General features: G+C 37.3%; 3 protein-coding genes across 5 annotated transcripts in view; 2 read left to right on the top strand and 1 right to left on the bottom strand.

The window, feature by feature from the left end:
• Positions 1–3,879, top strand: part of dpp6a (dipeptidyl-peptidase 6a) — a 202,992-nt gene extending 199,113 nt beyond the window's left edge. The window contains exon 26 of the mRNA XM_081352579.1: positions 1,599–3,879. Coding sequence (XP_081208705.1) covers positions 1,599–1,748 — 150 coding nt within the window. The 3' untranslated portion in view covers positions 1,749–3,879. The remainder of the gene's footprint in view (positions 1–1,598) is intronic.
• A 1,814-nt stretch (positions 3,880–5,693) lies between these two features.
• On the bottom strand, positions 5,694–10,156 carry thnsl1 (threonine synthase like 1). 3 transcript variants are annotated; one of them, XM_081352449.1, is made up of 2 exons: positions 9,913–10,156; positions 5,694–8,372 (listed from the first exon to the last, which is right to left on the bottom strand). In XM_081352449.1, the coding sequence occupies exon 2, from the start codon at positions 8,348–8,350 to the stop codon at positions 6,170–6,172; it is 2,181 nt and encodes a 726-aa protein (XP_081208575.1). In that variant the 5' UTR covers positions 8,351–8,372; positions 9,913–10,156; the 3' UTR covers positions 5,694–6,169. The 3 variants fall into 3 exon arrangements, with proteins under 3 accessions (XP_081208575.1, XP_081208574.1, XP_081208576.1); XM_081352448.1 differs by having other exon boundaries at positions 10,112–10,156; XM_081352450.1 differs by having other exon boundaries at positions 5,803–8,372; positions 10,085–10,139.
• A 49-nt stretch (positions 10,157–10,205) lies between these two features.
• Positions 10,206–21,393, top strand: enkur (enkurin, TRPC channel interacting protein). The gene is made up of 5 exons (XM_081353289.1): positions 10,206–10,596; positions 11,192–11,337; positions 11,481–11,713; positions 13,953–14,099; positions 21,053–21,393. The coding sequence occupies exons 1-5, from the start codon at positions 10,517–10,519 to the stop codon at positions 21,224–21,226; spliced, it is 780 nt and encodes a 259-aa protein (XP_081209415.1). The 5' UTR covers positions 10,206–10,516; the 3' UTR covers positions 21,227–21,393.
• The last annotated feature ends 1,537 nt before the right edge of the window (positions 21,394–22,930 follow it).

Raw genomic sequence — 22,930 nt, 5'->3', positions numbered from 1 at the left:
CACACTTGGTTGGATTGTTTGGTTCAAACCCATGGTTCAGTATGCATTCTGTACCACAGTTCATCTCATGTTTATTTGTGCATCTCTCCATCATTGTATTGCATTGCATTATAGTCTGAGATCATTATTGGGAGATATAGAGTAACAACTGATATTTTAAATGCATTTTATGTAAGTAGTCTGTTATACCTCCCTCTGGTGCTCTTCGAGTGTCGGTCAAAAATGTTTTTTGTTTTGTTTTGTTTTTTTGTCAATGAAATGAATGTACTATATTTTAGTTTGATAATGTGTTTTATTTAATATTTTGTATTTTTCGGGGATTTTTTTATACTAAATTATATTTACGCTGTATTTATAATCCATTTATTCACTTTTTGAGCATAGACCTGAAAATGTAATTTCCAACTTAAACTGTCATAATTCTTGAATGCTTTAGAGCACAGACTTAAGTTTGATCTCTTTTTAAAGACGACACTTGGCAGATTATTGCTGAAGTGAAAAAAAATAATTAAAAAGTGAACTTTAAAAAAGTAACAGAATTTTGTGTATTGTTATGAGAAATGCACAAAAATACTATTTTAAATTTTTATATGAAATATATATTTTCGAAATCACGTAAAACTGCAAGAAAATCAAAGCCATAAATCTAAAAAAGTTGTGTTCCAAAGTTGAGCTTGATATCTCAAAAAATGAGCTTTCAGTAAGATTTTGTTTGGCTGTAGTACCAAAAGTTTTCACTAGATAAAATTCGTCTCCCATTCATTTCCAATGTGGTCAAAATAGACAAAAACTATATATATATATATATATATATATATATATATATATATATATATATATATATATTTTTTTTTTTTTTTTATAACATGCAATAAATTGTTCACAATAAGTTCAGGAACATCAGATACGTTTGTTTTGGACTTTGACACAAGCACAAGTGTGACCATTTTTTACAGGACCATTTAACCTTTTCAAATCATGTCCATGAATTTTTTGTGTGTGTGTTCACATTGCAAGTGCCAAAACCTTTACCAAGTTTTGTACCATTTGAGAAAAAAAAAAAAAAAAAAAAAGTACATTTTTCCAGTAAAAACGACAGAAGAGCACCAGAGGGTTAAATCTCATTGATTTAGATTATAAGCTATATCAGGACTTCAACTTACTTTTTTAACATATACTGAATATATTAGCAACTGCACCAAATTGCATGTTTTTGCTCAGTTTGGCCTTCTAAATAAAACAGGTGTTTTTTCGCCATCGAGTATGAGCTCCATATTCTCACTAGATCATCCTGTATGAGCCATAAAAGCCTGATGGATTTTATTTAAAGGTTTAATAAACTATTCCATTGAAAAAAGGGTTTTCTGACTATTATGTCATATGTCAGGCTTTACAGGGTTAAAAAGTAGCAACAATAAAACATAAAGGCAAGGTCGAAAAACATTTCCAAGACCTTGATATGAAAATAAATGTTGTTTTTTTCAACGTGTACTATTGATTTCACCAAACTCTGATGACTTGTGCTCACACCAAGCGTGAAAGCCGTATTCAGAGTTGCGATATTGAGCTCACACCCTTGTCGTTGCGTCCTTTGCTAGATCTACCCAGACGAAGGACACTTCATTCACAACGAGGGAACGCGGCAGCACCTCAGCCAGTCGCTGGTCAACTTCTTCGAGGAGTGCTTCCGGCTCCCGGATCAAGTGTTCGAGGAGGCGCTGGAGGAGGAAAGCGAAGAGGAGGGTTAGTCCACCTGTTCCATGATGTCCAAGCACAAAGCCAGCTCCTTTTGCCACATAATATGCAACCCATAGATTTGAAGCCACCAGTTTTCAGTTCCCTCCCAGTGTAGCATGCCGACTCCGAGACCGCCCTGCCTCGTGTTCCTGCCTCCGCTCCCCTTCAGGTGCTCCTCACTGTCATCAACCCTCGACCGTGGCATCTGGCTGGCGCCACATCGTCTCGCTCTCCCCAGCAGGCCAGTTATGAGCTTCTGAAGGTGTTAGGAGTCTCTGGTCTGTCCATCAGGTTGACGGATGAACTGACCGCCAAGCACGTTTGGCCTTTGAATCCCAGAGAGCTGTGGGACTCGCAGGAGTTGAAACAGCAAGACTGAGGGGGTCATTCGGTGTTTGATTCAAATAGATATTTGGTGTTTTGGGCAAAAGGGGTGTCGTTGTCGGGAGAACGTGTCATTTGTGGTTCAAAAGGTCTTCTCATGTCCAATTGTGCTAATGTCTGGTGTTGCAGTGTAAAGTCGCACATGAAAAACATTCACTTGGATATCGATAAAACTTGTTTTCAGTGTTTCAAGCGTGTCCGAGTCTTGGAAATCTTGTAGCCTCGAGTGTGTATTTTTAGATGGTGTTTATTCATTGCAGAAGGGGAGCGAAACCGATTCTCATTATTCTCACAGACCATGACAGTTGTACAAGACTGTTGATCCCACTTCTCAGCGTGTGTTTCCTTGAAGTGATGGTCTGTCAGTGCTGGAGAAAGCACTCTATGTTGATTTAGTCACTGTGCCTTATTACGGGGGCGAACGATCCTGTTCGAGCCTCCCTGTGAATATCACCGGTCATTCAAGGCTTACGTTTGATTAACTAAAATCCTGTATCTAAAAGCTCGCATTACGTGGCCATCACAAAATCTATTATTGACTGTAATAGCATCACGATAACACTGTTATTTTAACTTGCGCATGTGTGAGCCGATGTTGTTTTACCATCAACGATACGAACCCGCTCGCATCCTGCTAATAGCGGTTTTCCATCCACTTTAAGAATCGAGTAATGGAGCATGAAATTAAAATGTATGATTTCAACATTACCTCAGTATTAAACTAAAGCCCCTCTGAGGGTTTACAGACACTTTGTAGAACATTTGCTGATTCATGGCCAAAACAAATCTGTACATAAAAAGTATATTAAGTAGGGTAGGAAACACTTTTGTGTTAAAGGGATAATGAAAATTCGGACATTGACTCGACCCTCGTGTTGTTCCAAACCTGTGTGACTTTCTTTCTTCAGTAGAGCAGAGATGTTTAGCAGAATGCTCATGCTATTCTTTCAACACCATGAACATCAATGCATGGAGTTGAATGGAAACGAGCCTTCGGTCATACAGGTTTGCAATAAGGGTTGAGTAAATGATGACAATATCTGTCCCTTCAACTCATTAAATACAGTATTGTGCAAATGTTTCACATTACAGCAGTGGCCAACTCGTTCCAGTTGGCATTTATATTACTTAATTCACGTATGGTATGTTTATATACAGTTTTGCACAGTACTGTATCTGAACAGTTATTGGTTGTAACTTTTTTCCTATTAAAGCTCTTGAGGATGAATTTGATTTTGTGTGGATGAAATGTTCATGTTTAATATTGATGCATTCACAGTGCATGTCGAAAAACCATTTGCAACTCAAAAAGCTATTTTTTAAAAATGGTCAAATATCTGCATAGTATTTTTGACGGCTTGAATGTTCAAACTTGCATTTCATTTCCGGTAGTTTTGTGAGTGAGATCTCGGTCTTGTCTGCTTGATGTATAAATGTTACTCGAATATCATTTACGTCTCTGAATATCTGAGTGTTTCTTGTACATAAAGCATTTGAAGGTATTTTGTTCTCCTGTGTCGAGCAGAACGGCGGAGGTCACGGTTTCTATGATCTGAAATGTGCAATGAGAAAAAATCAAATGGGACCAAGAGTTTGATGGGATTGCTGTTTACTGACTCAGCAAGAACAGTCGTATTGTGGCACCTCTCAGAAATACAAACTATTTTAGCATCACCTTTGTTATGATTTGTTTTCCTCACTTGGAGAAAAGAGGATGAATACTTGTATGTAAGTAACCAAAATAAACTGAGAGCCTTCAATGTTGATGTCCTGCTTTCTTGTGAATTAAGTGAACGAGTGCATTTACGCGCATGACCTTAAGACAGCGAACACTAAGGTTATGTAAATAAATGTCTTGGAAGGTGTTTTGATTGTTTTTTTATCTCAGAAATGTCATAAACGGTTTAAATAAAACTCAGTCAGCAGATCTACATTTTTGCCTGTGATCAATTCAGTGTTGCATATAAACACCTTTATCACTGCATCTGTCAGCTTATTCAATTTGATGTTAAAGGGTTAGTTCCCACAAATAAAAATGATGTCATCATTTACATACCCTCGTGTCATTCTAAGCCTGTGTATATATATATATACAACCCCATTTCCAGAAAAGTTGGGACATTTTGCAAAATGCAATAAAATTCACAATCTGTAATTTGTTAATTCTCTTTAACCTTTTTTTAACTGACAAAAGTACAAAGAAAAGTTTTCCAACATTTTCACTGAACAAAATTGTATTTTGTAAATATAAACAAATTTTGATATTGATGGCTGAAACACACTACAAAAAAGTTGGGACAGAGGCAGAGTAAAAGTGAAAATATTATACAGGTTATCCAACTCTTTTACACAGTCCACAATGAGCAGGTGAACTGGTAATAGGTGAGGGTATCATGTTCGGGTGAAAAAGGAGTAAGCAGAGATGGGTCATGGCTCACCACTTTGTGCCAAATATCATGAGAGAATTGTCAAACAATTCAAAAAGCACATTTCTCAATGCAAGATTGCAAAGAATGTATGTCTTTCACCATCTACCATATAACATTGTGCAAAGATTCAGGGAATCCAGAGAAATCTCAGATGGTCTAGAAGACTGTGGAAATGTGTGCTGTGGTCAGATGAGTCCATGTTTCAGCTTGTTTTGGGGAAAACAGACATCGAGTTCTCAGTCCCAAAGACAAAAGGGACCATCCAGACTTTCATCAGCGACAGGTGCAAAAGCAAACATCTGTCCTGGTATCAGAGCAAACGGTATGAGTGACTTGCATTTGTGTGAAGGTACCATTGACATGGAGGTATATTTGGGGATTTTACAGGGACATAAACTGCCATCAAGATGACATCTTTCCTGGGAAGCAAGACAATGCCAGGCCTCATTCTGCACATGCTAAAACTGAGTGGTTTCTAGACACTCTGCACCATAGAAGGGATGTGCCTGACTGCAGTCCAGATCTGTCTCTTATGAAAATGTAAGGCCCATCATGAAAAGGACAATCGGACAGTGACGACCACAGACTGTTGAGCAGTTGTCTTATCAGTCGAGATTGGGCAAATATTCCATTTGCAAAACTGCAACAATTGGTATCCTCAACTCCTAAATGATTAAAGAGTGTAATTAAAAGGAAAGGTGATGTGAGAGTGGTAAACATGCCTCTGTTCCAACTTTTGTGGAGTTTGCTGCAGCCATCAAAATCAAAACGTGTTTATATTTACAAAATAAAATTAAGTTGGTCAGTGAAAACATTCGACATATTTTCTTTGTACATTTGTCAGTTAAATAAAGTTAAAGAGAATTAACAAATCACAGAATCTTGATTTTATTGCATTTTACAAAATGTCCCAACTATTCTGGAAATGGGGATATACTGATATATATATATATATATATATATATATATATATATATATATATATATATATATATATATATATATATATATATATATATATATATATACTGTATATAGATAGATAGATATTGGGAAGAATGTTGATAAAGCAAACCGTTTTGGTTAACATTGACTTCCACTGCATGGAGGGGAAAAAACTGATACATTTCTCACTTTTTTTTTGTGTGTGTGTGTGTTTGACAGAATAAAGAAAGTCATAAAGGTCTGGAACAACATGAGTTTGAGTGAACGATGATGAACTATCTTTTCTAGAGGGAAAAACTTGTTGTTTGCCTTGTCAGTTTATTTATTTGTATTTCAACCCTTAAAGAAATAAGCTATACTGTACATGTCAACAATATTCAAAAAGAATAATTCCACCAAGTAATATTTCATTATGTGACTGTAGACTGTTTGCTGTTGCCAGCAATTTAGCAACTATCAGTATAAATAGGCTTTTTTAATAAAGTTATCAACACCAAATTAATAAAACATCGGAGAGATTACGATAAAGTACAATTAAGATTAGTTTATGGACTTACATGAAAAGCATTTGAGCAATATCTCATGACATTGTGTTCAGATTTGATGGAAGTATACCGTTTGGGGTTTCTTGACAGACTTTGCCATCGAGTGGACATGTGCAGGTACTGCAGGTTTCACTGGACTCTCAGAAATGAGTCTTGTATCATAGTTTCTACTTCATCCGTGAGCTTGTTATAGTCAGCCTGACATACTTTATGTGGATTGTATCCGCTGTTTCCCACGCACTTCAGCAGGGCGTCATGCATCTGCTCTCGGCCTCCAATGCTGCAGAGTTCATCCAACTGCTCAACAGGATCCGGTGGGATATCTTGACACTGAAGGGCTTTTAAGACAGCTGGAGCAAACTTCCCGTGGTGTGCAGTGGAGCATATCACAAGCGGGCAGGTTTTGTCATGTATACGATCGGCGACTACTTTCCCGACCGCCGTGTGAGTGTCCATTATGAAGCCTGTTGTCGCGTGCACCTCCCGTATGGCCCTCAAACAGTCTTCTTCAGAGCACCAACCAGCTTGAACTTCCAGATTTATCTTCTGCCGTAAAGTCTCCGACACTTTAAATACGCGATCTCTTTCTAGATTCAAAAACAGATCTCTGACAAGACTTCCATCCCCACCGGAAGCGTGATGGATGAACCTCTCAAGGTTGGAAGACTTCAGGATATCAATGGCGGGAGAGTTTGAAACCTGCAGCTTCCGGGTGCGGAGATCATACTTGCCACTCGCGATGAAGTCGGATACGATGCAGTTATGATTGGATGCACAGATCACCTTCCGTATGGGGATTCCCATTTGTTTGGCGTACAGGGCTGACATGGCATTGCCAAAGTTTCCGGTAGGGATGCACACGTCAATGGGGTCTCCGAAAGCCAGCGTGCCATTTCTAAGCAGGTCCATGTACGCCGAGCAGTGATAGACCACCTGAGGGAGCAGTCGGGCCCAGTTTATCGAGTTTGCGGTGCTGAGAACCGTGGCGTATTCCACAGCTAAATATCCGATCAAGCTTGAGTCCCCAAACATTTGTTTAATGCTCCTCTGGCAGAAGTCAAAATCGGACTGGACGCTGACGGACTTGGCATTGCCCTCCTGAAATCCTGTCATCTGTAGCCTCTGAATCTCACTCACTCCGTTCTCAGGGAAAACCACAAGCACGCCGATCCTCTCCCGGTCACTGTCTTTAAGATTGCTGAAGCCGTTCAGCACCGCGCTTCCGGTATCTCCAGATGTGGCCACTAGAATCAGGTAGTTGCACATCTGTGGCAGGCAGTGGGCAAACAGCTGAGGCATCAACTGCAGTGCCAGGTCTTTAAACGAGGCAGTTGGGCCGTGAAAGAGCTCTAGAAGATACTGATGATCAGTGAGGTGCTTTAGAGGCACAACCGACTGATCGGCGAAGTTCTGGCCGTAAGCGCGACACACCATTGTGCTCAGTTCTACAGGGGACACATCCATAGGATGGATACAGTTTTCCAGTATGGCCACAGCTCTCGTGGCATACGGCATGCTGGATATTCTCAACCATTCTGAAGGTTCCAGTTTGGGGAAACCTTTTTTTGGTACGTAAAGTCCTCCATCTGGTGCAAGACCCTCTATGACGACATCACTGAAGAACTTGGGGTCACTTGACATTTGGCTCCTCGTTGAAACAAACACCTCTGATTCTGAATCCTCATATCTGAGCAGAGTCCTCAGGACTTTATCAGCCACGTCCTCCACGGAGTCTCCCGTCCCACAAAGGACTCTCGCGTCTAGCCATTTCTCATAGAACTGCTTTCTGTAATGTAATATCTCTCTCACAGAAACACCAGCATCCTGACCCACAATCCTGTTCACCTTCATTCGAGAGAGTCTCTGCATGATATCTTCTGTGTCCACATCCAGGTACACGGCCAGTCCGGAGCGCTTCAGGTGCCGCATGGCGTCCGAATGCAGGGGATTGGAGCCGGTCAGAGAGATGACACTTCCTGTGGCTGCAAACCTGCACACTGCTTTACCTTCTTCTTCAATAAAACCCTCGCCACCGATTTCAGAGAGCTTGTCTGCCACACTCATTCCCCACGTCCTTTCGAGAACATCGTCATCTATATCAATAACAGGCATACCTAGTCTGTGTCCCACAATCCGCCCTACGCAGGTCTTCCCTGCTCCAGGAGGACCCATCAGGAGAATGTTTCTTTCATGCGGTTTAGAGTTTTGATTTGATAGCCGTGCTGTAGTGAAGTATGAAGGCGCAAATAGCAGGTGGGTCCTCAGCTTGCTCACTTTAGCCAACAGCTGGCCGAAACTTGCAGGGATCATCTTGGAAAAAAGATCATATAATCTAGGAAGCAGAAATATGTTTCAGAATTAAAATCATGTCAGTGGATATGCTTTTTGCTAAAATACAAAATGTAATGCTTAGGCCTGATTTCACAGACAGGGCTTAAGGCCCGTTCACACCAAGGACGATAACTATAAAGATAACGATAAAGATAACTATATATGCGTCCACACCAATGACCGATAACGGTCTTTTTATTCTAAGCACGCGCGCGCCTGGATGATCCAGATCCATTTTAAATGCGCGAGACCTTTAAATTAGAATGGATTCTGATTGGCTGTCAGTGTTTTATCGTTCGACAGCTGGAAAAAAATTTTCTGAAAGTGATCCAAACGATATCGTTCCTCATATCTTTATCGTTATAGTTGTGGTGTGAACTCTGTTATTCTTTAATATGGAGAACGATTTTTAGAATTATATCTTTATCGTTATCTTTATAGTTATCGTCCTTGGTGTGAACGGGCCTTTAGACTAAGCCAGGATTAGGCCTTAGTTCAATTAGAGCGTTTGAGTAGCTTTAATAAACGTGTCTTAGAAAAAACATGACTGGTGTGCATCTTGAGACAAAACAATGGCACTGACATATTTTAAGATATGTCAGTGCAAGTTGCTTTTAGTTAAAACAGCTCAAACATACATTTTAGTCTGGGACTATCTTAAGACTTGTCTGTGAAACTGAGGGATACTGTATTGGTTTAATCTATGTAAAGATTTGTTTTAATAAAGACACAGCCCGTCCCAATGGAACCCTAAGCCTTCGGCATCTTTCTCCAGCTCCACACTTTCATGACATAAAGCTGCTTTGTCTGTCGGGTGGAAGTCTGCTTCCTTCTGAAACCTAAAATGACAAATGGGACACCCTGCAGTGTTGTGGAACACCACAGATGCACATGAAGTGTGCCGTTTAGAACAGGGCCTTTAATGTCACAATGAAACGGAAGTATAGACAGATCTTTTCTTCTGCATTGTGATATCTAATGGAACAAATTATTGAAAGGAATAATAGTAGGGCAGGGACTTGGTTCCACTCACTGAATTTTGAAATGTGGGTTTGCAGGGGTGGTTTAATCAGACTAAATGATTGGAGAAGTCTGGCATGCAGTAGCTACATCACCAGAGAGTCTGGCGTTTCACTGCATACATCAAATTATATTTATAATAAAAGATCACGAGGTCAAAAAAAAAATATATATATATAAATATATATATAATATAATATATATATATATATATATATATAAGAAACATGTATTTAGAAAATAGATAGGATGAATTTTCATTTCCTGACGACTTCAAGCATTGATGTGGTGTGCAATTTAAATCTATTAAGGCATAAGGTGACATAACAATTAGCTTTTAGTAATCAAAGAAAAATACCAATAAATGTTTTTAATGTTTTCATTATTTGGCTGGACATGAAACGAGTGTAACATGGAAAAAAAATATAAATTCGTTTTTATCAATTTCAAGTGATTACACGACTTTAATGAAGACTATGTATGGCAATTATCTGGAATATATTTTAAAATATGACACGTACCTTAAAATGCAGAGAATAATAACTACAAAATGTACACTTATTACACTTATGTCTATCTGACAGTCTGTCTATCCGCAGAATATTAGGTTTGCAAGTTAATGTTTTCTGATAGGAGTACATTCTTACGTACACAAATATTTGGCAATATGTACAGTACAAAAGTAAGGTTTACCTAAAGCACAACGTTTATCTGACTTACAGCCTATTGTAATTTCACTTTCACGTGTGCGCATAGCGTGGGTCACGTAAACAAACCGCGTCAGTATGGCAACAGCAAAAGGACATTTTCCGTTTACGTTCTGAGCCTTCGTCACACGCTCTCAATAGTACCGTCATTTTCAAATCTTAATACTAAAACAAATCGTTTGCATGTGCATGTTTTTTTTGTAAGGTTTGTTAAACTTGGACGTTTAAACAACTGAATATTTTGTGACTAATGCGGGAGACAATAAAACAAGGGGAAACTGTTTTATGTTGCCTGGCAGTGGTTGTCATAGAGACGTTTGTTAAACAAGACCAGCCATTTTATCTTTTGTGCTCATAAAACAGTGAGCAGCGGGACCTTTTCTGTTTTCTCTTATTTGTGTCTCTATTATCAGACATCATGAGCAACATCATCTATCCTCCAGAGAGCATCTATAACCTTATTCCCAGAGAGGAAGAAAAAGCCATGAAAGCGCCCAGGTAGAGTTTCAGCTTTAAGATCAAATTAATACCTCAATAAGCTGATATTATAAAGTGTTCTATCTTTTTTCTAATTCTCTTTTGATATTTACAAAATAGTTTATTTATTTGCATTGTAACACCATTTTCTCACATTGTTACAATTAAGTACAATTCCATCAGGTCTAATGGGAAGCTTATTAAAACTGATCTATTTAAATGGTAAAGTACTTGCTTCCAGTCATTTGTCTTCAGTCATTTTTAAACATAAATTACATTAAACTGATTTTTTTTTAAGTTGAATCTTGTATAAATTATTTAAAAAAGGTGAAGATTGCTTAATTTACTTTGATGAGTTAAAAACAATGTAAAAACATATGTTGTCATAACTTATTAATCATATGATTTTTTTTTAAATTGATGTCAAAATGTGAAATATATTTTAAAAATGCATTATTCTGTATCATGTAATAATGTATTATTATAAAATTGTATAAAATGTGATTGTTATATTATATTTCCTATTGATTTTGGAATGAAAGACCACCTCTCTCTTTTGGTGAGATTCATCCATTAATATATTTTCATCCATTAATATCATTAATATAATTTCCAGGTACATGTCAAAGTTCAGAGAGCAGGTGAAGCTGGAGAAAAAGGTAAACAAATCCCCCAATAAGACAATGGGACCAGCAAAAGTGGACGTACCGTTGGCAACAAACTTTCTACAGAAACACTCCAAGGAACCTAAACTCCCTGAGAGTATGTGTCCTGCATTTGCTGTTTAAGACATTTTGAGCATTCATTTCATTCATTAAAATATCTTTTAATCACAATCATAAAATGCCAGTTTCATGTGTGGACCACTAAAGCTTTGCTTGGATCATTTATTTGTACTATTTCAGAGAAACCATTTAAATATGAAGGTGCTGAGCTACATGGTAAACCACCAATACCCGCAAGAACTGAGAAGCCGCTCATGGGTCTCTACACCAACAAGGACTTTATTAAGAGCAACGCCATTGAGAACATCATGGCACTCCCAAAGAAAGTGCAGCCAGTGTATGCTGATACCAAGAAGGGGGACAAACTGCTGCTGGAGAACTCTGGTCTCATCCCGAAATTCATAAAGAAAAAGGTGAGAGAGTGATGTGAAAGTGAGTTTCATGTTCCAGTTGCTCTTGTGTTTCATCATGCATACAAAACATACTGTGCTGGGCAGCAACTGATTACATTCAATCTGGATTACATAATCAGATTCCAAAAATTACTTGCATTTTACAGTTTTTTACAATCACTTTGTTACTATTTTCAGAACCTTGATGTCATTTTTCACAACTCTAGACACAAAACTCACAACCAATGATCAAAATGCACATTTTTCAAAACTCTAACCCTTTTCTCAATTGCTTGGATACAATACACATAAAACTTAGATCATTTGTTCATTCAACAAAAATCACCTGTTCAATATGACACAACTTAACATCAAAGTACTGCTATTTCAAAAGGCAATTCACACATTACATTTCAAATGAGTGTCTATTCATTTCCTTACATTGATCTAACTATCAATTGATACAACTGCTCAAAATGATAAGAAACTATTGCATTACTCTGAATGCATAGTTGTATGGAAACAGACAAACAATCTTCCATGTTTACTAAATCATGAAAGTTTCAAGATAACGATATTCATTGTCACCAATTAGCATGGAGCATGAACCAATTAGACTACAATATCCATGGATGTAGCCTAATATTTGATCATACTGCTTCATCAGACACTGTGTCTATGGTCCCAAACACTGTACTACCTTTTCAGACTATGTACAGTATTGACAGCACTGCACTGTATAGATCATCACTCCTGTTCTGTTTCTTACAGTACAAGCAAGCAAGTTGAGGAACACTGCATTTGATGTTTTACAGTACTGTCTTTTCTTTTCTATTTCATAGCTAATTATTTTTTGCTTTGATTCAAATAAACCTATGTTGTGATTGTACTGTAGTATTTTGCATCAATATATTACAAACTTTGTTCAATGATTCCACTGTAGTATTCTCTCTACTACTGCAGTGCCTTTACAGAGATGTATTTACTGTACATGTAGTGCCATAATGAAACCTGTATCACCTATTTTGTTCTACAATATTTAATGATTGTACGAACAATGACACAATGAAACTATCAGTTGCTTGTGTGTGGGTGATCTATAGTTATGTCTCAACGGTATTTCACAGTAAATTAGTTTTTTGAACCAATGATTGTGCAAGTGCAAGATTTCTTTAAAGATGTGAATACACAATGCAATGTTTTGAACATTAGATAACCTGTGTTACAAGTGATAACCGTTTTGAGTTTTGTGTCTAGAGTTTTGAAAAATGACATCAAGGTTCTGAAAATAGTAGCAAAGTGATTGTAAAAAACTGTATTACATTTAATCAGACTAAAGTAATTTTTTATTGATTACATATTATTCACACAATTGTAGTAAATCATTATTTATTTATTGATGTGCACTAATTCTTCTTTTTCATGTTTTACATTTCCTTTCTAAAAAAACATATCGCTTACATACATTCAGAAAGTCTTCTAGTTTTGTGAAATTGCACACACAGACCAGCCACTTTGGATATAAATACATGGAAAATTGAGAGGCCACAAAGTACTGTATTTCATCACTGGATTTACAGAAATCATTTCACTTTTTAGAAGTGTTATCTCAACATTGCAACTTTGCGTATCTAATCAACTCCTGATGAACAAATGATTCATTATTATCAAAATTTTACTTTGTAAGTTATTTAACTGTGTATTGCTATGTCTTTGGAAGCCTGTTGTCTTTCAAACACATTTTTATTATAATCTTTATTATTTTTAAATTATTTATTTGAATGATTTAATGATTAGCTCTTCATCAAACTCACAGACCCCCTGCAGTTCCATCACAAACCCTGCCGTAATATAATGTTTAATGCACTTCATGTTGTTGATAACAAAGAATGGTATATATTTTCTTTCTCTTTGTATTTTTATATCAATATTGTACAAGATTATCTTATCTTATCAAATCAATTTGATAAATGAGTTAGGTCAAAAGTGGTCAAAAAGTAATCATAAAGTCAGATTATATTACGTAAAATGTGTAATGTAATGGATAACTTTTCTCTCTCTCTCTTTTTTTTGTGTGTGTGTGTGTGTGTGTGTGTGTGTGTGTGTGTGTGTGTGTGTGTGTGTGTGTGTGTGTGTGTGTGTGTGTGGTCATAATTCAAAATCAATAATCGACTACAATTTGTAAGTAATCTACCCAGCACTGCATACTGCAAAAACAGTTAGAAAAGCCTCAGGCCTGTCTTTTTCTGCATGTTCTCAGGACTATGGCCAAACTCCAGAGTACCTTCTTCAGCGCAGAGAGGAAGTCAGGAAAGCACAAGAGGAATATGACAACTATGTCAAGGAGCGTATGAGAGAAGGAGCCATGAAACAGCTCTCTGTTGAAGAACGACACCATATCATACAGGTAAACATACAAATGTACTCTGAATGAAACGATCTCTAATTGTTTAGCCTGTGTTCTGATGGAAGGCACATCCGTCATCTTCCTCGAGAACTTTGTGCTTCTGAACTAGCAGCGTTAATCTCCTGATGATCAATCCTTGTGTTTGTACTGTAGTTGTCCCTCAGTTTGTAAGTTGTGTTGGATAAAAGCATCTGCTTTATGAGTAAATGTAAACAAAATTAGCATTACCTTTTTTTAAATATTAAGATTTTAAGCACAAATGTAAATGATTTTATAAGGGAAAACATATATTTTTTATGACTGGTCACCATGTCTTTTTAAGATTTTTCCTCACTAGTGCAAAATGCCCGTGCAAAATCAGTTTTTGTGTGTGTTTTTAGTAATTGTTGATTTGGTGCCCGTGAAAGAGACTGTGAACGCATCAAAATCAGGTTTTTGTGTGTGTTTTTAGTAATTGTTGATTTGGTGCCCGTGAAAGAGACTGTGAACGCATCAAAATCAGGTTTTTGTGTGTGTTTTTAGTAATTGTTGATTTGATGCCCGTGAAAGAGACTGTGAACGCATCAAAATCAGGTTTTTGTGTGTGTTTTTAGTAATTGTTGATTTGGTGCCCGTGAAAGAGACTGTGAACGCATCAAAATCAGGTTTTTGTGTGTGTTTTTAGTAATTGTTGATTTGGTGCCCGTGAAAGAGACTGTGAACGCATCAAAATCAGGTTTTTGTGTGTGTTTTTAGTAATTGCTGATTTGATGCCCGTGAAAGAGACTGTGAACGCATTGAATTCAGGGAGCATGCTAGGTTACTACAAATGATGGCTGTGAATAGAATAAAATATAATACTCAGAAGTAAACAGTGTAGCTTATCAGAATGTTTATTTTTAAACCACAACCTTCTTGGGGCTTCTTTGACCGACACAACCCTCTAATGTCTGAATGTTTATTTTTAAACCACAACCTTTTAAAAATTATATATTTAATTATATCTTTAGCATTTCTCATCCAAACAACGTCAAACTTGGCACTGCACTTACTCGTGCCCGTGGCAAGACACCTGTCAAGTTTGAAATCCATTGGACTAACGCAGGGGTCGGCAACCCAAAATGTTGAAAGAGCCATATTGGACCGAAAAAAAAAAAAAAAAAATCTGTCTGGAGCCGCAAAAAATTAAAAGCCTTATAAGCCTTATAATGAAGGCAACACATGCTGTAAGTGTCTATATTAGCTTTATTAGCCCCCTAGTATCAAAATGATAAGTAGGCTACAAATACATAATGAGCATTCATTATTAAATGTTTATTTTCCCTGCAGCACATCCTGGAGAGAATGACGCACCACGTGACTAATCTGCTGTACAATCGTGCTTTAAGTTTAACTTCCATTATCATTTTAATGTATTATGTTTCGATTTATTTATTCGTGTATTATGTTTACAACGTTGAAAAACTTTAACCCTTTCACACGTAAGTTTAAAATATTCTGACTGACAGTATTCAGTATTCTACTGATTCCCCCCTGCATGAGTTTTTCAAGGCGACCATTATTTAGAATGTCACTTTATGGTTTCCATGGTGACGCGTCATTGCGTGTCACGTGACACACCGCAGCAGCAACAGAGCTGAATGAATGATGATCTGCTTTTATGTCATTTTTCCTTTTTTATTCAAAATATTCACAAATTTGTTAGATATGGCATGAAATATCTGATATTCCGATTGTCAAATATATGCAAGTGGAAGCGTTTTGTTGTTTAAACACCTTTATAACGATCGCGTTAGTTGAGCTGTCGGATCTGTTGGATTTACAACACGTGAATTCATCCACTTCTCCCGAAATACATAAAAGTAAGTGGCTGGTGAAATGGGAGAAGAATAGAGTAAACTTTAAAGTTACTTACACAATGTGTATCTAATATGAATAAAACGTGTCTAATTATAATGGAAATGGTTATTATTGCCTCTTCCTTTAACATCAGTATGTATTTTACAAACTCTAAATGTATTTTTTTTTTTTTTTTTTGTATTATATGTCTGAAACCTAAAATAAACATTATGTGGTTGAAAACACTGAAAAGTTGTGATATATGACAGCTCTGAGCCGAGCGCGCCTGTATCTGGCTCAGCGCCAGCCAACGCGCGAGAGCACATTTGAATTTAGCAGTTGATCACGTGATGCACTGACCGTTCTAATCACACCGACCGATGTGATCGTACGTGCGAAAGGGTTAAGAATGTTTGTCATGTTTTTCCTCCTACAGAAATTATATTAAAACAAAAAATATTTTTTCCATTTTCATATTTTTGAAAAAGCTCCAGGGAGCCACTAGGGCGGCGCTTAAGAGCCGCATGCGGCTCTAGAGCCGCGGGTTGCCGACCCCTGGACTAACGGTTCGAGAGATATGCGGTTAACAGACACACAGACAGACAGACAGACAGACGTTTCTGTAATTTAATTTTCCTCATGTTTAATCATCTGCAGATTACTAAATGGTCCTGAAGTGTAATGAATACTTTAAAGTACAAATATTCCATGTTAGTCTCTCGCTTTATATGAGATCATAGAGACTGCATGTACACTACCGGTCAAAGGTTTGGGGTTATTTTAAATGTTTTTGAAAGAAGTCTCTTATCCTCACCAAGGCTGCATTTATTTGATCAAAAATTCAGACAAAAAGAAAAGGAACATTTTATTATTCCAATTTAAATTAACAGCTTTATATTTTAACATATTTAATTAATTGTCAGTCTTCATTGTCACATGACATGACCCAAGCTGATTTGTTGCTCGAGTAAAATTTCTTATTATTTTAATATAATATTTTTTGTGGGAACCATGACACTTTTTACCAAAATAGAATGTTAAAAAGACAAGATTTTATTTAAAAAAAAAAAATAGTTTGGTAACATTTTACTGAAAGCCTTTACATATAATGCAAGGTATTCATAATATATATATATATTAATTCATTATATATTTTCAGAAATAATTGTAACCAAAGTTAAAATACATTACAATATTTGCAAATTCCTTGTTACATCTGAAATTGGTTGTTGTTTTAATGCATTATACTTTCTAAAGGTGTAACAATGAATAGATAAGAATTATAATGTATTATAACTGTGGTTACAATTTCTCATGTGACCTTACAATGCATTATAAGTTGCATTACAAGGCATAATTTATAAATTAAAAAACACAAAGAGTTGCTAATTATTATTATTTGTAACATAAATGTTTTGCTGTCATTTTTAGTCAATGTGTTCTTGCTGAATAAAAGTGTCATTTTCTTTTAAACATTTTTTTTGATCCTAGAACTGTAGTGTTTAATAATTATACAATGGTTTTCAGTGTGGGGGAAAGTTACTTTTAAAAGTAATGCATTACAATATTGCATTACTCCCCAAAAAAGTAATAGCGTTACTTTTTATGAAAAGTAATGTGTTACATTACTTTTGCGTTACTTTTTCTCACCTGGGCTGGGCTTGCTTGTTTGTTTTTTAATAACAACAAAAAAAGTTATATTTTTGGCAAATGTTAAGGCCCTTTCACACCAAAAGTGAAATGAATAAGCCTTAGGCTGAAGGAAATGAATATTCACTCCTGTACAGTAGAGGGCGCTGCTCAAACAATCCTTTCAGCAGTGCTGCTATTCTGGATACAGGAGAAGGAAGTTCAACACTCTTATTTATTCTAAATCTAATCTAAAGTTATTTTTGCTTATTACTATGGGTGAATTATATAATTGAAAGGTCAGCAACAAAGACATTGGTTAATAAAGTGAGATTAAATACATAAAGTATATTTGTGTAATTTAATATAGTTAAAGGGACTATGTGTAGGAATTTCTTCTTTGGGTGAACAGGTTTGTTATTTAAAACAAACTGAAACTTGAAACAATGAAAAAAATTACTGACTGTGAAAAACTTTAACTATGAAATCTGATTTTAAAATCTGGTTTTAACAGAAAAGAATTGTATTTGAAAATTACAGTGATAATTCATTCTCTCTCTTCCAGCACGTGCGCGCCTTTCTCTCTCTCTCTTGCTCTGCATCTCGCGCACGCACCTCTCTCTCTCAATTCAATTCAATTCAATTCAATTCAAAATTGCTTTATTGGCATGACTGTACATGTTACAATATTGCCAAAGCTTGGAACACATAGAATAATTATACAGTATAAAATTATAAAGTACAAAAAAAATAAATTATAACATAACTTAAATCTAAATGAACAACTTAAATTAATTGTACAAATTAACAGTGTAACAAATTATAATATCTGTGAACGTTTTACACCACAGTGTTTTAACATATACACACACACGTCACTGAAGGTCACTGTGGTGGACAGTGGGGAAACACACTGAGGTCAGACACACACATCACACACACATTCACCTGCTGTCTCTCAGGCTGTGGCACACACACGTATCTGGCAGCCAGTGCTGCTGTCTGGCCCTCTCCTAGCAGGATCTTCATCTGATCTACTTCAGTCATGGCTGTAAAGTTCTGTATTAGGTTAGTGAGTTTGCTAAAGTAGAGTTCTCTGACTGAACTGTATTTGTGACAGTGAAATGTCTCAAATTTCTCTCTCTCTCTCTCTCTCTCTCTCTCTCTCTCTGCGTCTCGCGCGCGCACCTCTCTCTCTCTCTCTCTCTCTCTCTCTCTCTCTCTCTGTGTCTCGCGCGCGCACCTCTCTCTCTTTCTCTCTCGCTTGCTCGCTCTGCGTCTCGCATGGCAGAGAGGAGCAGCGTTTTAATCCAGTTAAACACAGATATTATGTTGCTTCTCTAATTTTACATGCAAGTATAGGCGAAATCATTTGTCTTAATTGGTCGCGTTTCAGTCACTATTTCATATTAATTCCGTTGTTCTTTCTCCCTTTCCCCCCGTGATTTTGTCTATATCGCGAATATAAGACGACCCCCCATTTTTCAGCCTATTTTTAGGACAAAACCCTCGTCTAATATTCGGGTATATACGGTAATAAAGTACACAACCAAGCAATGAAAAAAAAGCTTGTAATTAAGACCGTAACATTGACTTACCTGTCGAGAAGAAAGCAGGAAACTTCAGCGTCTCTTTTGAAAGCTTTCTCCTGCATTAGCTATCCCGACATTAACCCTTGTTTTTGTAATCTCCGGTCACGTTTCCTTTTACGGTCTATTTTGGACTTTTTCGACGACGAAGACTCCTTATCCTGTGACTCATATGAATGAACGGTGTATAAATAACCATACAGTGCAGCCTTTTAAACTTGCCGCGGCAGTGACAAGCGCCTCTCTCTGCTCCTCCACTTCTGCTGGCTTCAGTCACGTGACGCTGGCTCTGAACGAAAACGCGTTGTGGAAACGCGTTGGCCTAGTACTTTTTGTCCCTCTCTGCTATTATAGTTTTTCAAGATGGCGGAACTACATGGAAGCCTCAGTGGGTAAGCGTTTCATATTACTTTGAAGGTACCCCCGGGAGCCGCCATTGGCTAACAAGCCTTCACCTGCTGTTAGCATCCCATTGACTCCCATTCATTTTGGCGTCACTTTGACAGCGAATAACTTTACATCTGAGGCGTTTAAAGACTCCATTTGTCCATGGTTTATTTCTAAAGAAACACGACAATGTATAAAAGGCTCCATTACCTTGTATCTTACGTTATGCCCCCGTAGAAGCAGTTTTTGTAAAAGTAGGCTAACGATTGCGTCATAACCACGCGACTCTCTGGAAATTACCGTAGAGACAGGAAGAGAAGCTCGCATGCAATCGGGGGGACGTGGAGGCATAAAGTCCGATAAAGTCAAGGGAGAAGGCCATAGAGAGTCATGACGTTGCTCCTGCTCCTAGCTCATGAACAGATCCTACTCACGCTTTCCGTCTCTGCAAGATTCGGAAGGGAATGGTTCAGATTTCGTTTGGCACAGCTACTAGAAAACTTACAACTGTCAGGCAGGCTGCTCACGTCACATCCACGTCGTCAAGCTCAGTTTGAGTCTGCGCAGTACGCTTGGCAATCAGGAAATGAGGGCTTCTAATGTGCTTCACTTCTCTCCGTTGAAACCTATGGGGTCGCTGTGTCCAGTTTATATACTGTCTATGGGAAGCCTCCGTGGACTTACCCATCTCATGTATATAAAGATAATAAATTCTTCGTTTACGAGGATTAGTCTGATCATTGGCATAGGTATTTGTACACCATTGAGGGCATATTTATGAATAAAAATATTGATTTTAGATAATAAAATACCTAAAAAGCTACACATAGTCCCTTTAAAGTCCGCGTGAACCGGAAGTTGCAAACGACTTTTCTCCAGTGTTGTGACGTATTTCCCAGTGAAAAGGAATATTGAACAGAGGGCAGGGTTTTACTCTAGCGCTCCTCCTCTCCATCTCTGCTCATAACAGACTAACGGTTTGAGGGGAGTGGTTAAGCGTTTCATAAACCAAGCAGTCAAACATACGTCATCAGAGAAGGTCCTCCAAAGCAGAGGGGAGGGGCATTTTCAGATTTTGATTAAAGACTTGCATGGATGAATTGTTCACCACAAAACGATCAATTTAGGCAAACAAAGTAAATATGGTCAATTTTGATTTCATGTGGACTTTAAGTATAAAAGTTTTGCGTAAAATTCTGAAATAGCATTTTACTGTTTTTATTCATTTTGATGAATGTTGTTGTGCAAGTGAGATGAGTAAATGCATGTTCATATTTAGTCTAGAACTAAAATAACCATCATGTTTACACAGCGCACACAACACCTCCTCACTTTATTTCTCTCAACAAGGGGACAGGAGAGCTGTCAGTCAATCAATGAGGAAAAGTAACTTAGATATTTTGATGTAAATTTTAAAAAGTAACGCGTTACTTTACTAGGTACTTGAAAAAGTAATCTGATTACCTAACCCCCATCACTGATGGTTTTTAAATTTCAAGATATGTCTAATGACTTGATGACTTTTGACAGGCTCTGAAGAAGAACTGGGACGACCTTCATCATCAGTACCAGAGCCTCTCTGTTGTCACAGACACAGCTCCCAAAAAATACAGGAAGGAGCGTCTGGAGCTGGAGATGAAGCAGTTGGAGAGAGATATTGACATGGTGGAACGACACAAAACCATCTACATTGTTAATAACTGAGTGTGATGTTAGATAGTTCAGCAAATATGCAAGAACAACATTTGAAACAGGTAAAACTGCCAGTGTCTTTGCTCATCCTCTTCTGGTCCTTCAAGATTAGTTTGAAAGGCTTCTGTACAGTTTTACAGCAATAGATGAGTGCAATAAAGATCATTTTAGATAACCTGAATGGTCTCTGAGCAATTTCATCCATTTAAAGTCAACATGAAATGAAAATGATCCCTGTTTACTTTCTTTACATTCTGTATATCAGGGCTGTGCACATACATTTTGGAGGGCAGGTGCTCAACTGAAAAAAGGGCACCCCTCTTATAATAATAATAAAAAAAAGTAAAGTTACTGTACATATTGTTGATCATCATTTGATTAATTACACTTTTTAACATTATACATACACTATAGGGCTGTTATGCCAATTTAATGAAATCAGTAGCAACAAAATCCATCTTACCATTTATCAAAATCCATTTTCACTGCAATTACAATGTTATGAAATTAATGTTCTAAATTTAGCATTTTGAATATAAATATGAAATGCCGGGGGAAAGAAATCATACTATTATATGAAACTAAAACTGCCAGTAGGTGGCGGCAAGTCGAAATAAGTGAATCATAGAATCATTCATTCAAACGATTCATTCAAACAATTCTTGTAAAAGCAATAAGTGTCCATTGATTTTATCAATGGGTCATTGAATCATTGACTCACCTGATTCGCTCAAAAACAATGAATCGTCCGAGAACGAATCACTGCTGTGTGTTGCAGGGAGACACAACTTTTCTGCGTTGTTTGGAATTATTTTTTGTTGGCAAAATAGAGCAAAAAACAGTAAACAGCGTTGTCTAAAAATTGCCATTTTATATTTTTAACTTATTGTCCTGCTCGTGTGATATTGCTTAACTATATTATCATGTTATAAACACAGAATACAATAATTCATACAAGGGCAATTCATATCTTGAATTTAGGGGGCTTTTTATTAATTTTGGTGGCATTTCCGACCTTGCACGACGCTATTTTAATGGTGTGTTCAAGTCATCTCGTATAGATCGTATACGAGTTGAAAGCATAGACAGTAAAAGAAATGGACACAGCGACCCAATTGGATTCAACGAAGAAAAGTGAAGTCAATTAGAAGCTCTCACTTCCTGGGGGTCGAGCGTACTGCGCAGACTCAAACTGAGCTTGACGACGTAGATGTGACGTGAGCAACCCGTCTGTCTTCTAGTAGCTGTGCCCAGCGAAATCTGAATCATTCCCTTCCGAAACTTGCAGAGACGGAGAGTGTGAGTAGGAGGTGTCCGTGAGCTAGGAGCAGGAGAAACCTTTGCTAAGTATTGTGATGAATTGCTTTGTCATTTTGCCTCCACGTCCCCCCCGATTGCCTGCGAGCTTCTCCTCCCGTCCATACGGTAATCTCTCTACTGTGCGACAGAGAGTCGTGTGGTTATGACGCAATTGTTAGCCAATTTTTACAAAAACTGCTTCTACATAATGTAAGATACAAAGTAATGGAGCCTTTTATACATTTTCGTGTTTCTTTAGAAATAAATAATGGACAAATGGAGTCTTTAAACGCCTCAGATGTAAAGTTATTCGCTGTCAAAGTGACGCCAAAATGAATGGGAGTCAATGGAATGCTAACAGCTGGTGATGGTCTGCTAATCAATGGCGGCGCCCGGGGAAGCTTCAGTTTATGGCTG

Source organism: Scardinius erythrophthalmus (assembly GCF_964197995.2).
Source record: "Scardinius erythrophthalmus genome assembly, chromosome: 22".
NCBI classification, from domain to species: domain Eukaryota; kingdom Metazoa; phylum Chordata; class Actinopteri; order Cypriniformes; family Leuciscidae; genus Scardinius; species Scardinius erythrophthalmus.
The sequence above is the reverse complement of the archived record's forward strand: the minus strand, read 5'-3'. Positions and strand labels throughout refer to the sequence as shown.